This window comes from Oncorhynchus tshawytscha, linkage group LG02, assembly GCF_018296145.1.
Source record: "Oncorhynchus tshawytscha isolate Ot180627B linkage group LG02, Otsh_v2.0, whole genome shotgun sequence".
NCBI lineage: Eukaryota > Metazoa > Chordata > Actinopteri > Salmoniformes > Salmonidae > Oncorhynchus > Oncorhynchus tshawytscha.
The window spans coordinates 29,200,736-29,216,904 of record NC_056430.1 but is presented as its reverse complement, the minus strand read 5'-3'; the positions used below and the strand labels follow the sequence as shown (position 1 = coordinate 29,216,904).

General features: G+C 46.8%; 1 protein-coding gene across 1 annotated transcript in view; it reads right to left on the bottom strand.

Moving 5' to 3' along the window:
- LOC112239667 (forkhead box protein P4) overlaps positions 1-16,169 on the bottom strand; it is a 162,890-nt gene that overhangs the window by 88,268 nt on the left and 58,453 nt on the right. The window contains 1 exon segment of the mRNA XM_042296251.1: positions 12,674-12,854. Within this exon segment, the coding sequence (XP_042152185.1) occupies positions 12,674-12,844 (171 nt within the window). The 5' untranslated portion in view covers positions 12,845-12,854.

Here is a 16,169-nt window from a genome sequence, read left to right as displayed (position 1 = left end):
TCTGTCCCCCTCCTTCTCTGTGCCACTTCTTTGTCCCCCCTCCTTCTCTGTGCCACTCTGTTCCAACTCTCCCTCTTTTTCCTTCCCTCCTCTCTCTGACTCTCCTTTAAAACTCTTCCAACGTATGTCCCTCACTTTCTGTCATTCATCCTCCTGCCTCAGGTCTCAACAGTGTGTCTCACAACCCTAACCCCGGATCACCCTGCCTACTGACCTCATGAACTCTAACCCACAACCCGTCACAGACGCTCTGACCCTAGCCTTGTGTGTATGTGGTTTTTTTGTGCGTTTGTGTGTGTGTGTGTGTGTCTGCTGACAAGCATTTCGCTACACTCGCATTAACATCTGCTAACCTTGTGTATGTGACAAATAAAATTTGATTTGATTTGATCCCACCACACAACTATCATCATCATGGCCATGGCCTTTGAACCTTGGTGTGTCGACAGTTAACTGCTTCTCAGTCTAAGCCAGGGGAAACGCTCACTGAACAGCTTGTATGTCTGTTTGTGTGTCATATTTACCAGCCTATGTGTACTGGCCTACCCAAACAGGTATATGGCAACTAGGTCCTCTCATTTTCTCTCCCTCCCCCTTTCTCTCCTTCTCTCTCCCTCTTTTTCCTCTTTCTCTCCATCACTCTATCTCCCTTTTTTTCTTTCTCTCCATCTCTCTATCTCCCCTTTTCCTCTTTCTCTCCATCTCTCTATCTCCCCTTTTCCTCTTTCTCTCCATCGCTCTATCTCCCCTTTTCCTCTTTCTCTCCATCATGGGCGGCAGGGTAGCCTAGTGGTTAGAGCGTTGGACTAGTAACCGGAAGGTTGCAAGCTCAAACCCCCGAGCTGACAATGTACAAATATGTCGTTAACCCACTGTTCATAGGCCGTCATTGAAAATAAGAATTTGTTCTTAACTGACTTGCCTGGTTAAATAAAGGTAAAATAATCTCTCTCTGCTGGGTTTTCTCTCCTCCCTGTGTAGATCACCCAACCATGGCCGTGTTCAAAAGCCTCCTGATCTGTTCTGATCTGATCTGTCCCTTACACTACAACTATCTGGATGGCCACTAAAGAGAGGGGATGGATAGAATGGAAGTAAAAGAAAGAAAGGGAAGATCGTACAACCATAGTAAAGCTAGACAGCTGTAAACTCAGAAATGTTGTCCTAGCAGCCATTTTCTGCCATGCAGAAAATGGTGACAGAGAAGTAGTGACAGAGAAGGCCAGATGGATGGATGGGGGGAAGACTGAGGGAGCGAGAGGGAGAGCAGTAACCAAATGGGGCCAAGGAGGAGAGAGAGAGAGAGAGAGAGAGAGAGAGAGAGAGAGAGAGAGAAAGGAGAGAGAAAGGAGAGAGAGAGAGAGAGAGAGAAAGGAGAGAGAGAGAGAAAGGAGAGAGAGAGAGAGAGAGAGAGAGAGAGAGAGAGAGAGAGAGAGAGAGAGAGAGAGAGAGAGAGAGAGAGAGAGAGCAGGCTCAATCGAGAGAAAGGTTGAATGGGATCCATGCCTCGCTCAACGGATCCTCAGGCCACTCAAACGCTCCTCTGGAAAAAGCTGTAAATTCTGTTCATTACCCCCCATAAATATGACATCCCAGCATTCCAGAATTAGGCCTCAATGTGTGAAAAAAATCATTAAACCAGGAATACAGAATACGGAGCAAGGAGGAGAAAAAGGCGGAGAAAGGGAGAGAGACAGACATGTGAAAGGCATTACTCTTCATGTGCGTTTTGTCTGAGCAGCAGTGTGTGTGTGTGTGTGTGTGTGTGTGTGTGTGTGTGTGTGTGTGTGTGTGGAAGGGAGTACATATGTCTTCAATCCACATAGTCAGTATTACGTGATCTTTACAGAAGAAAAGAAACCTCTCTATCTGTCACATTGTCTGCTTTAAGCTGTGGTTTACTGAATAAATAATTACTGTGTGTGTATGTGTTGCATCTGCCCTAACCAGACCATATATCATCCTATCTGACTGTCCCCACTCCCCTGAGCTCTTAGTTTCATACAACATCATATCCTCATACAGCTTACCGGCAATCCTTATTTAAGACAACTCGCATTTTCTCGTCAATGTCCTACAGACATCAATGCATGATTAAACCAAAAGTCAAAAGGAGTGCTCAAGTCAGGATTCTAAAGTTAGGGGTCTGGATAAAATATATACAGAAAGATAAATGTGAGAAAGGGAAGAAGGAAAACAATAGAGAGAGTGGAGAGAAGTGGGTTTGGGAAAAAAGTAGGGAGAAGGAGAACAGAAAAGAGAAAGAAAGGGGCCCCTTTTAAGAATGCAACAGGAAGTGGGCACTCTGGAGGTCCCTTTGTATCGTCCTGGTAACAACAGTGGGTGTTCCATGACGCTAAGCAACGGTTCCCCCTTCCCCCTCTCACCTCAAACCACACTCTGTGACCTTTGGTGACCTGTGGTGACCCCAGACACAAAGTGTGAGGGCAAGGTCAGAGCAGAGGAATGCTTCTAGGAGGTGACACCACTCCACCAGACTGGCCCGCGATTTACTGGCACACAAACACACAAACACACACATACACACATACACACACACACATACACACATACACACATACACACACATACACACATACACACACACATTCACACAAACACACACATACACACACATACACACATACACACACATCCTTTGTCCAAATCACCTCTGTCCACTCAGAAGAGAAGAGACATTGGAACCGAGTTTAAACACATGCACACACACCCCTCCCTCCTTCACCCACATCCTCTGTTATAACCAGCCCTCCCCTCCATCCTTCACCCACATCCTCTGTTAACACCAGCCCTCCCCTCCCTCCTTCACCCACATCCTCTGTTATAACCAGCCCTCCCCTCCATCCTTCACCCACATCCTCTGTTATAACCAGCCCTCCCCTCCATCCTTCACCCACATCCTCTGTTATAACCAGCCCTCCCCTCCATCCTTCACCCACATCCTCTGTTATAACCAGCCCTCCCCTCCCTCCTTCACCCACATCCTCTGTTATAACCAGCCCTCCCCTCCATCCTTCACCCACATCCTCTGTTATAACCAGCCCTCCCCTCCATCCTTCACCCACATCCTCTGTTATAACCAGCCCTCCCCTCCCTCCTTCACCCACCATCCTCTGTTATAACCAGCCCTCCCCTCCCCTCCATCCTTCACCCACATCCTCTGTTATAACCAGCCCTCCCCTCCATCCTTCACCCACATCCTCTGTTATAACCAGCCCTCCCCTCCCTCCTTCACCCACATCCTCTGTTATAACCAGCCCTCCCCTCCATCCTTCACCCACATCCTCTGTTATAACCAGCCCTCCCCTCCCTCCTTCACCCACATCCTCTGTTATAACCAGCCCTCCCCTCCATCCTTCACCCACATCCTCTGTTATAACCAGCCCTCCCCTCCCTCCTTCACCCACCATCCTCTGTTATAACCAGCCCTCCCTCCCTCCTTCACCCACATCCTCTGTTATAACCAGCCCTCCCCTCCATCCTTCACCCACATCCTCTGTTATAACCAGCCCTCCCCTCCCTCCTTCACCCACCATCCTCTGTTATAACCAGCCCTCCCCTCCCTCCTTCACCCACATCCTCTGTTATAACCAGCCCTCCCCTCCATCCTTGGTTCCTCAGTCCTCTACATCCATCCCTCTGTCCCTGACCTGGAAGTGAACCTGAAGAGGGGTAGAGAGTCAGAGAGGACACTAGTGTCACTGTGACCTCTAGTCACCTCCAGGACCTGACTTCATTGGCCCAATTAACTGCCATTAACATCAGGTCACGGAATAACATTACTGTCTACACACACACACGCACGCACGCACACACACACACACACACACACACACACACACACACACACACACACACACACACACACACACACACACACACACACACACACACACACACAGAACTAATGTGAGTTAATGAAGGTTGTAATTAAGAAGCCACAGTGATGATCGGAAATCACAGAGCAGAGATAAAGATCTCAGATATCCATACAGATGTGTGTGTGTGTGTGTGTGTGTGTGTGTGTGTGTGTGTGTGTGTGTGTGTGTGTGTGTGTGTGTGTGTGTGTGTGTGTGTGTGTGAGCGATCAGGGAGATATGCAGCCAGATCTATGAGATGATAGATGCTGGATGGTTGCTAGATAGCGTATGGTTTCCTGTGATGTTAAATAGTCTAGACTCAGTGTTTGGTCATACTGTGGCAGTATGGTATACTGAACAACAACAGCCTATGGAGGAGATGGAGGGAGAAAGATAGGGGCGGTAGAGGAAGAGGGGGACAATATAGATTTCCTAACTCAAAGCTCGAAACAGTCTTTGTTTCACCCAATGTTCCCCTAACTCTCCAGAGCACCAGTGACCTAACTCCAATCTGTGTTTGTGTGAGTGTGTGTTTACGTCAATGATGCTGACTGTGTTTTAGTGTGAAATGTGAGTCACTCTCTTTTTCCTTCATTTTTTCTAGTTTACAGTTGAGTGGCACTCCAAGAGGAAATGGCACTTCAGTGGCCGTGAGCTTCACTTTTCTCTCTCTAGCTCCCCCCTTTCTCTCCCGCCCTCTCTCGTTCACTCTCTCTCTTTCTCTTTTCACGCCCTGCACAGTGAGCCGACAGAGGCCCAGACTTCTACAGCAGCTGGAATGTCAGCAAGAGGGAAAGAGAATGAAAGAGGATAAAAGAAAGATGGAAATGTATGAAAAGGGGAGGACAGAGATGCTGGTGCATATTTAGTGCTGAAGGGGGAATGCAAACACTTTAGGAAGTGAAGCAAAGAGATGTATTCCATCCACTCATACTAAACATGTGCATCTATCATTGAAACAGATCTATGTTTTTGTATTTAGATAATGAACAACGGTATGGGTAGCGTACCGACATTAGAAGGGTGGGTAGCGCCATCTTGAATTGCCATAGTAACGATGGACTCCAATGCGTCATTGACAGGATTGATGTGAGTTTTGGTGCAGGGACTGAAAATGATTGACTGCTGCCACCGGGAGGCCCCTCGCCTCCAATGGACCTGAAAGGTTTCTCAAAACTTTGACAGCTTTGTCACTGAGATCAGGACAATAATATTAAGGTATGAAACTGTATACAATTCATGTTTATGTTGGTTATTTTGGAGTATTCTTTCCGACTGATAAGATGAGTCTGTGGAATGAACCTCTGACAACAAGCTGAGTAGGCAGTCAGCCAGAAACGAGGCTAGCTAGCTAGCCTACTTGATTTAGCTCATCTTGTCTTTTTGATGTTAATGTTGTCTTTGATAACTGTACAAAATAAAATGCTCATACTGACACTTTGAATAGCATTTGTCATTGGTATTAGCTAAGAGCTAAAATGAAAACATGAATACAGTAGCTAACTATCCAGCCACAACTAAGAGAGGTCTGCTGCAGGATTGCTATTTTACCAGTAAAATGTATCATACCCATATAATTATTAGCTAGATACATAACTAGACATCTCATTAGATGTCTGTTTATATGTGATATGACTCCAAGAAAATAGTAGCTAAGCCTGCTGGTTGTTGACTGCAAGAATGAATATAGCCTAAGTATGAAGCCTAACCCCTATGATGATAGCTAGCTAATAGCTATTACTTTTGCAAGCTCAGGCTGGTAGTCAGCATGGTAACTAGATCATCCTGGTCAAAGTTTATTGGTCGCGTACACAGATTTGCAGATGATATCGCAGGTGCAGCGAAATGCTTGTAAGCAAAATGCTAGCTGGTAACTGTCAATGATGCATTATTGTTGTGTACTATTAGGCCTGTATACTGTATACTGTATACTGTATACTGTTCTATGTTTTGGTAAATAGTCTCCATCTCACTCCTCTGTATGTAGAAGACCGGTGGACCGTCAGCTCTCAGACCATCGTGAGGAGGATATGACCTGGTTTGTTTGTGATGCAACAAGGGAAAGCAGTAATGTATCATAGGGAAACAACACTATGTCAGTGAGTGTGACTCATTACAGACATGGGCACTAATAAAGGGACTCCTAGTCTTCACCCAGTAGCTCAGATTGTCACTGGTCATTTCCCCTCCCATGCATGCTATTCATTTACTCACATTCTGTGTGTATTAGGCTGTAGGCCTTGTGTATTAGGCTATAGGTATAGTGTATTAGGCTATAGGTATAGTGTATTAGCTGTAGGCATAGTGTATTAGGCTGTAAGCCTTGTGTATTAGGCTATAGGTATAGTGTATTAGGCTATAGGTATAGTGTATTAGGCTATAGGTATAGTGTATTGGGCTGTAGGCATAGTGTATTAGGCTGTAGGCCTTGTGTATTAGTCTATAGGTATAGTGTATTAGGCTATAGGCATAGTGTATTAGGCTATAGGCATAGTGTATTATGCTGTAGGCCTTGTGTATTAGGCTATAGGCCTTGTGTATTAGGATGTAGGCCTTGTGTATTAGGCTATAGGCATAGTGTATTAGGCTGTAGGCCTTGTGTATTAGGCTGTAGGTAGTGTATTAGGCTGGAGGCATAGTGTATTAGGCTATAAGCATAGTGTATTAGGATGCAGGCCTTGTGTATTAGGCTATAGGTATAGTGTATTAGGCTGTAGGCATAGTGTATTAGGCTGTAGGCCTTGTGTATTAGGCTATAGGCATAGTGTATTAGGCTATAGGTATAGTGTATTAGGCTATAGGCATAGTGTATTAGGCTGTAGGCCTTGTGTATTAGGCTATAGGTATAGTTTATTAGGCTGTAGGCATAGTGTATTAGGCTATAGGCATAGTGTATTGGGCTGTAGGCCTTGTGTATTAGGATGTAGGCCTTGTGTATTAGGCTGTAGGTATAGTGTATTAGGCTGTAGGCATAGTGTATTAGGCTGTAGGCCTTGTGTATTAGGCTGTAGGCCTTGTGTATTAGGCTGTAGGCCTTGCGTATTAGGCTGTAGGCCTTGTGTATTAGGCTGTAGGCCTTGTGTATTAGGCTATAGGCCTTGTGTATTAGGCTGTAGGCCTTGTGTATTAGGCTGTAGGCCTTGTGTATTAGGCTGTAGGCCTTGTGTATTAGGCTGTAGGCCTTGTGTATTAGGCTGTAGGCTTTGTGTATTAGGCTGTAGGCCTTGTGTATTTTGTATTCCCTTCAATAAAGTTCTTGATTTAATAATATTATATTACTTGTGTATGCCTTTCCTTATACACATTTTCACAGGTGTTTTTTCTTGACTGATTACCATTCGATTGATGTGGTGCTATTGTCAGTCATATCATTTGAAAAGTCTGTTTCTCAGCTTTCAAAATATGTATCATGTTTTCATATATGGTTTGACATCAGCAAATGTTGCTTCTTGATACATGCTGAGTTCATGGTCATTCAGACAGTTTGGGGATTCAGACAGTTTGGAGATTCAGAGAGTTTGGGGATTCAGACAGTTTGGGGATTCAGACAGTTTGAGGAGTCAGACAGTTTGGGGATTCAGACAGTTTGGGGATTCAGACAGTTTGGGGATTCAGACAGTTTGGGGATTCAGACAGTTTGGGGAGTCAGACAGTTTGGGGAGTCAGACAGTTTGGGGAGTCAGACAGTTTGGGGATTCAGACAGTTTGGGGAGTCAGACAGTTTGGGGATTCAGACAGTTTGGGGATTCAGACAGTTTGGAGATTCAGACAGTTTGGGGAGTGAGACAGTTTGGGGATTCAGACAGTTTGGGGATTCAGACAGTTTGGAGATTCAGACAGTTTGGGGATTCAGACAGTTTGGGGATTCAGACAGTTTGGGGATTCAGACAGTTTGGGGATTCAGACAGTTTGGGGAGTCAGACAGTTTGGGGAGTCAGACAGTTTGGGGATTCAGACAGTTTGGGGATTCAGACAGTTTGGGGAGTCAGACAGTTTGGGGATTCAGACAATTTGGGGATTCAGACAGTTTGGGGAGTCAGACAGTTTGGGGATTCAGACAGTTTGGGGATTCAGACAGTTTGGAGATTCAGACAGTTTGGGGATTCAGACAGTTTGGGGATTCAGACAGTTTGGGGATTCAGACAGTTTGGGGATTCAGACAGTTTGGGGAGTCAGACAGTTTGGGGATTCAGACAGTTTGGGGAAATCCTGCCAGTGATGCAACAATGTGGCGATTTACAGTTACAGTTAGATGGTGACCTAAAGTCTACTGTTTCCATTCCCCTTGAAACCTACATTCACAAAACACAGACAGAGGGAAAAAACTAAAGAAAAGGGAGGGAGGCACCTGGTTCTCGTCAGACACACACAAACACACACACCAGCACACACAGAGGGCTTTGAGGTTTGGGAGGGATTTGCCTGGTGATGTTTGTAACCTGCTATGCACAATTTAACATCCAGTCCTGTGGATGCAACCTCCACCCCCTCCTCCGCCTTCTCACCACTCAGAGAGAGAAAGCATGTCATGCTGTTTCTCGAGAGGTCGTCTGTCAGGGGCAGAGAGCAGTAGATGGAGACGCCAGAGAAAGAGGCTGGGTTGAATCCTGGCTTTGTGAAAGAAGAGGCTGGGTTGAATCCTGGCTTTGTGAAAGAAGAGGCTGGGTTGAATCCTGGCTTTGTGAAAGAAGAGGCTGGGTTGAATCCTGGCTTTGTGAAAGAAGAGGCTGGGTGGAATCCTGGCTTTGTGAAAGAAGAGGCTGGGTGGAATCCTGGCTTTGTGAAAGAAGAGGCTGGGTGGAATCCTGGCTTTGTGAAAGAAGAGGCTGGGTGGAATCCTGGCTTTGTGAAAGAAGAGGCTGGGTGGAATCCTGGCTTTGTGAAAGAAGAGGCTGGGTGGAATCCTGGCTTTGTGAAAGAAGAGGCTGGGTGGAATCCTGGCTTTGTGAAAGAAGAGGCTGGGTGGAATCCTGGCTTTGTGAAAGAAGAGGCTGGGATTCTTAGAGGGGTCCACTTTTTTCACTCCTGGTTCCCCCTCTCACACTCGCTCACTTTCTTTCTTTCTTTTCTCTTTCTTTCTTTCTTTCTTTCTTTCTTTCTTTCTTTCTTTCTTTCTTTCTTTTCTCTCTCTCTCTCTCTCTCTCTCTCTCTCTTTTCTCTCAATCTGTTCTGTCTTGGTATAGGATACAGTTAGGTTTGCGTCTCCCTCTGGTCTCAGTCTGGGGAAGCAGAACTGGTCTTCCCCCCTCTGCCTCTCTCCTCTATCCTCTCTCTCTCTATCTTTTTCTTTCATTCTGTTCTTTCTGGGGAGGCAGACAGGGCACATTCCTCAGGGAGGCCCAGGCGCCCTTTTCTGACACGTCTCAGCAATACACCCCTCCCTCCATCCCCATCCCCTCTTTCTCTATCCCCCAATCTCCCTCCACCTCTACCCGTCCATCTCTCTCACCTTCTGTTACATCTATCTACCTGTAGGGCCTCTCACCCCCTCCCTCTCTTTATCTCACACACACACCCAACACTTTTACACTTCCACTCCTCTCACTACTCCTCCCTCACTTTACCCTGCAGCTCGGACCAGAGAGAGAGAGAGAAGAGAGAGAGAAGAGAAAGGAGAGAGAGGCCGGTGGAGTGGTTTGACGGCTGGAGATGGCTGTGATTTCTCCCAGGCTCCCAAGGGGCCCAGGGGAAAACGGCTTTGTGTTCTAACAACACCGCCCTGTGAAGAGCACTGTGTGTCTGAGCGTATGTGTGTATCTCCATGTGTGTGCGTGTGTGTGTGTCATGTGTGTGTATAGGCACCATGGTTCCTCTCGGGTCCAGTGCGCCTTGGCAGGTTATTTGACCACCTACACTGCTATGCACTTCAGGTGGATGAGGAGAATAAAGGAAAGGGAAGGAGAAAAATAGAAAGTGAGAGAATGTGTGAGAGAGAAAGGGGGGGAGAACAGGTAGGTATTTTACTATAGCCGTGATTTCAAAGGACACTGCAATTCTCACTGGCACGGAACTCAGATCTGGACTGGAGGGGGTGGCGGGGGGGTGACAGGAGAACACACATACACAGATCACTATCCTACTCTACACACAGAGAGAAAGAGAGGGAAAGAAAGAAGGAGAGAGATTACTAAGCCATGTTGAGGGAGATACCGTATACAATAGATATTCTGGGACTTGACTAACACCAGGCCAGGAACTAGAGGAGAGGTTGAGCTCCTCTTCCATCAAGCAGAGAGGGCGTGTGAGAGGAAGAGAGAGAAAGATGGAAAGCGAAAGGGTGGTATGTTTGAGGTTGGAAAGGCATTTAAGGAGGAAATGCCACTGTGCACACACGCGCGCACACAGATGCACGCACACACACAGGTGCAACAACACAGAGAAGAGAGACGAGGGCCACAGAATAAAGAGCTACTTGTGTGAGTTACGGGTCAGGGCGGAGCCTGGGTGAGTGTGTGTGTCCAGGGCTGGAGGTTCCAGAGGAAACAGAGGCAGGATGCAGAAAGAAAAGGAGGGAGGAGTGAAAGGGTAGAAAGGGAAAGGGGAAGAGTGGAGAAGTAGATTTTCTCTTCATTAACATAATCCACCTTCATTATAATCCCAGCTCTCGAGTTTCTGAGCTGCTCTTTTCATATAGGTACCTCAGCTCAAACTTAATGTACAATAATGCTGTCATACTTTTAGGCCTTCTTATGTGCATGTGTGTGTGTGTGTGTGTGTGTGTGTGTGTGTGCGTGCGTGCGTGTGTGCGTGTGTGTGCGTGTGCGTGTGTGTGTGTGTGTGTGTGTGCGTGTGTGTGTGTTATGTCACTAGTCTGGCAGTATAGAGAGTCAGAGAGGAGGAATTTGGGGATCTGGGATAATGGGAAACAAAGTGTGGATTTTCAGCCAAGGAACTCCGGGAAACACAGAAATTCCATCTGATACAGTGGCCAGAGGAGGGGAGACACTGACGCACCGGGGGGAACTAAAACAGCTCAACACTGGCCACATCACGTTGACGTGTCACCAACTGTGAAATAAAACACACACAAGTGTCCATACAAACACACACGTCACAGATGGACTTTTAGATCCATGAGAAGATAAAATAGTGTTTTTTAGTTATAAATACACACACACACACACACACACACACACACACACACACACACACACACACACACACACACACACACACACACACACACACACACACACACACACACACACACACACACTCACAGACAAGTCATTTCTCCAGTATGTATGAGTCATGTAAGACTGGGAAAGGAAAGTGAATACATTTCACAGAAGTACAAGGGAAGATGATGCTGTTTCTCATGTAGTTCAGAGTTTACAGGGATCTGAATGTAATAACATGCATGTGCTTTGTCATTGACATCTTAACATGTCAGCACGTCTCCTCAACGTGTTGCGTGTGAGACTGTAAGATAGCACAGTTTGTCTGCATTACATCAAATGAATTAGGCTGTAGACAACATGCAACAATTTCAAAGATTTTACTGAGTTACAGTTCAAATAAGGAAATCAGTCAATTGAAATAAATTCATTAGGCCCTAATCTATGTATTTAACATGACTGGTAATACAGATATGCATCTGTTGGTCACAGATATCTTTAAAAAAGGTAGGGGCGTGGATCAGAAAACCAGTGCAACACATCCGCTTCGCATAGAGTTCATCAGGCTGGTGATTGTTGCTTGTGGAATGTTGTCCAACTCCTCTTCAATGGCTGTGCGAAGTTGCTGGATATTGGCGGGAACTGGAACATGCTGTTGTACACGTCGATCCAGAGCATCCCAAACATGGTCAATAGGTGACATGTCTGGTGAGTATGCAGGCCATGCTAGAACTGGAATATTTTCAGCTTCCAGGAATGGTGTATAGATCTTTGCGACATGTGGCCTTGCATTATCATGCTGAAACATGAGGTGATGGCGGCGGATGAATGGCACGGCAATGGGCCTCAGGATCTCCTCACGGTATCTCTGTGCATTCAAATTGCCATTGATAAAATGCAAAATCTGTAGTTTATGCCAGTCCATACCATAACCCCACCGCCACCATGGGGCACTCTGTTTGTTCACAATGTTGACGTTGGCAAACCACTCGCCATACATGCTGTCTGCCATCTGCCCGGGAACAGTTGAAACCGGCATTCATTCGTGAAGAGCACATTTCTCCAGCGTGCCAGTGGCCATTGAAGATGAGCATTTGGTTACGACGCCAAACTGTAATCAGGTCAAGACCCTGGTGAGGACGAGGAGCAAGCAGATGAGCTACTCTGAGACAGTTTCTGACAGAAATCCTTCGGTTGTGCAAACCCACAGTATCATCAACTGTCAAGGTGGCTGGTCTCAGACGATCATTATGTCAATTGCACGCTCCCTCAAAACTTGAGACATCTGTGACATTGTGTTGTATGACAAAACCGCACATTTTAGAGTGGCCTTTTATTGTCCCCAGTATAAGGTCACCTGTGTAATGATCATGCCATTTAATCAGCTTCTCGATATGCCACACCTGTCAGGTGGATGGATTCTATTGGCTAAAGGACAAATTCTCACTAACAGGGATGTAAACACATTTGTGTTTTTTTATTTCAGGTCATGAAACATGGGACCAACACTTTGGTGTTTATATATTTTTTTCAGAGTACATGTTCATTAAATGGCACAAGTGATGGATGTTGCACAACCACACACAGACACCTGCAAGCCCGTATGCACAAACAAATGAGCATGAAGTGCACACACACGCAAGCATGCGCCAACACAAGGATACACACACACACCTGCTGCTGCTGGAGGTGCAGTAGGTCCACTGGGCTGATCTCCCCATTGGTGTCCCCGTTGGACCCGCCTTCTCTCCCTCCCCCGCCGTCCGAATGGCTGCTGAGGCTGCTGACTCCGTTCTGATTGGAGGGCGTAGTTCGAGTGGTCTCAGAGGCCGATTCCACCATCATCACGTGGCACCTGAGAGCGAGGGAGGAGAAGGAGGAGAGGACAGAGAAAGGTAAGCAGAGATTAAGTGATGGTGAATGAGTGCAGCCATGGCGGTTTGCTCTGGACCTGGAGGAGTCTGGGTCAACAAACAAAAGAGTTGGGAAACTAAAGTACACACACACACACACACGCGTGAGCTCTGCAGAATGCCCGTGTTCTCAGGGTAAAGTTGTGTGTGTGTGTGTATGTGTGTGTGTCTGTATGTCTGTGTGTGTGTGTTGTGTGTGTGTGTACGTGCGTGCGTGTGTGTGTCTGTGTGTGCGTGCGTGTGTGTGTGTGTATCTGTGTGTGCGTGTGTGTGTGTGTGTGTCTGTGTGTGCGTGTGTGTGTGTTTTCAGTAAAAGCTCAGGCTTATCTGCCAGCCTTGATAACACTAAGTAAACAAGTACAGTATGCACCCACGCTGCCATTCTCATGTGGTCATAGCAACACTTGAGCCTTCCTGAATGTGTGGGGGGAACACAGGGCTGAAAGAGTCAGACAACCCTTATAGGCATCAGTAGAAAAGCCCAACTTTCTACAATATCCAGAGATGCTGAGTGTGTGTACAGAGCAGGCTTGTCTTGGAGTGGAGGATGTTTGATGCGTGTTCACGACAAAATGCGTCTCTGTGAGTTTGTTGGAACAAAGGCGCGGGATGCATCTTTAGGAGAAAGAATGAGCGTGGGAGAGAGGAAAGGAGAGACAGAGGAAGAGAGAAGGCGAAGGAGAAAGAATGAGCGTGGGAGAGAGGAAAGGAGAGACAGAGGAAGAGAGAAGGCGAAGGAGAAAGAATGAGCGTGGGAGAGAGGAAAGGAGAGACAGAGGAAGAGAGAAGGCGAAGGAGAAAGAATGAGCGTGGGAGAGAGGAAAGGAGAGACAGAGGAAGAGAGAAGGCGAAGGAGAAAGAATGAGCGTGGGAGAGAGGAAAGGAGAGACAGAGACAGAGAAAGAGAGAAGGAGAAAGAATGAGCATGGGAGAGAGGAAAGGAGAGACAGAGAAAGAGAGAAGGAGAAGGAGAAAGAATGAGCATGGGAGAGAGGAAAGGAGAGACAGAGAAAGAGAGAAGGAGAAGGAGAAAGAATGAGCGTGGGAGAGAGGAAAGGAGAGACAGAGGAAGAGAGAAGGCGAAGGAGAAAGAATGAGCGTGGGAGAGAGGAAAGGAGAGACAGAGGAAGAGAGAAGGCGAAGGAGAAAGAATGAGCATGGGAGAGAGGAAAGGAGAGACAGAGGAAGAGAGAAGGAGAAGGAGAAAGAATGAGCGTGGGAGAGAGGAAAGGAGAGACAGAGGAAGAGAGAAGGCGAAGGAGAAAGAATGAGCGTGGGAGAGAGGAAAGGAGAGACAGAGACAGAGAAAGAGAGAAGGAGAAAGAATGAGCATAGGAGAGAGGAAAGGAGAGACAGAGAAAGAGAGAAGGAGAAGGAGAAAGAATGAGCATGGGAGAGAGGAAAGGAGAGACAGAGAAAGAGAGAAGGAGAAGGAGAAAGAATGAGCATGGGAGAGAGGAAAGGAGAGACAGAGAAAGAGAGAAGGAGAAGGAGAAAGAATGAGCGTGGGAGAGAGGAAAGGAGAGACAGAGAAAGAGAGAAGGAGAAGGAGAAAGAATGAGCATGGGAGAGAGGAAAGGAGAGACAGAGAAAGAGAGAAGGAGAAGGAGAAAGAATGAGCATGGGAGAGAGGAAAGGAGAGACAGAGGAAGAGAGAAGGAGAAGGAGAAAGAATGAGCATGGGAGAGAGGAAAGGAGAGACAGAGAAAGAGAGAAGGAGAAGGAGAAAGAATGAGCATGGGAGAGAGGAAAGGAGAGACAGAGAAAGAGAGAAGGCGAAGGAGAAAGAATGAGCGTGGGAGAGAGGAAAGGAGAGACAGAGGAAGAGAGAAGGAGAAGGAGAAAGAATGAGCATGGGAGAGAGGAAAGGAGAGACAGAGAAAGAGAGAAGGCGAAGGAGAAAGAATGAGCGTGGGAGAGAGGAAAGGAGAGACAGAGGAAGAGAGAAGGCGAAGGAGAAAGAATGAGCGTGGGAGAGAGGAAAGGAGAGACAGAGGAAGAGAGAAGGCGAAGGAGAAAGAATGAGCGTGGGAGAGAGGAAAGGAGAGACAGAGACAGAGAAAGAGAGAAGGAGAAAGAATGAGCATGGGAGAGAGGAAAGGAGAGACAGAGAAAGAGAGAAGGAGAAGGAGAAAGAATGAGCATGGGAGAGAGGAAAGGAGAGACAGAGAAAGAGAGAAGGAGAAGGAGAAAGAATGAGCGTGGGAGAGAGGAAAGGAGAGACAGAGAAAGAGAGAAGGAGAAGGAGAAAGAATGAGCATGGGAGAGAGGAAAGGAGAGACAGAGAAAGAGAGAAGGAGAAGGAGAAAGAATGAGCATGGGAGAGAGGAAAGGAGAGATAGAGAAAGAGAGAAGGAGAAAGCATAACAAGCTCCAACTGATCTGGGCCTGTGAACTGTTAATGATGAACCCAATCTATGCTTTCTGCTCCCAGTTTTAGAAATACACTTTCTCTGTGTTTGTTTCTGCAAGGGCGAACAAAATGCCATCGAGTTATTCCACCCATTATGTGACAAAATGTGTGTGTGTCTGTATTCCACCCGCCTTGCCTTTGGGTGGAGCAAGGAGAGGTATTTCATGAGAGAATTTATATTTTGTTTCGCGCGCGCGTACGTACACAACGTGTGTGTGTGTGTGTGTGTGTGTCCATGCGACAGCAGGTGAGTGTGTGAGAATGCTAGTGGCGCTGCTAATGGAACGTTGCCAGATGCTCGTGGAAAAACAAAAGCCCAAAGGGTGTGTGTGGGTGTGTTCCTTAGTTATGAATACAGTACGTGGTGTGAAAGACAAGCTGTATTGGTTCACCACAACAACAGCTGACAACAACAAATCACACTGAAGCATCTCCCCTCCCAACAGCCACACACACGCATGTACACACACACAGTTGTACATCCAAATATTGCTAGCCAGTGGCTTCCACCCTACCTGACATTTACAGGTAGTAAACGCCTAAACCTCAGCCTGCCCTCTTCCTTCACTCCTCCCTCGCCCTCTCCACCCCTCCTCCACTCTGCTCCCATCTCCTCCCCCTTACCGTGGCTCTCTCTTCACACATCCATACCCGTCTTCCTCACCGCCGTCCCCTCCCCTGTGGCCCTACAGTCAGATCTGTGTGAGCCCCATTGTGTCCCTCTTTCTCTGTCTGTGTGAAGACAGTCATGTGTGGCCAGTAGTCTCCCTCCCTCCATAACAGAACAGGTGTAGTAGCTGCTCCTATGCTGTGCTGAGTGCATTAGAAGGTCTTTAAGGGTCTT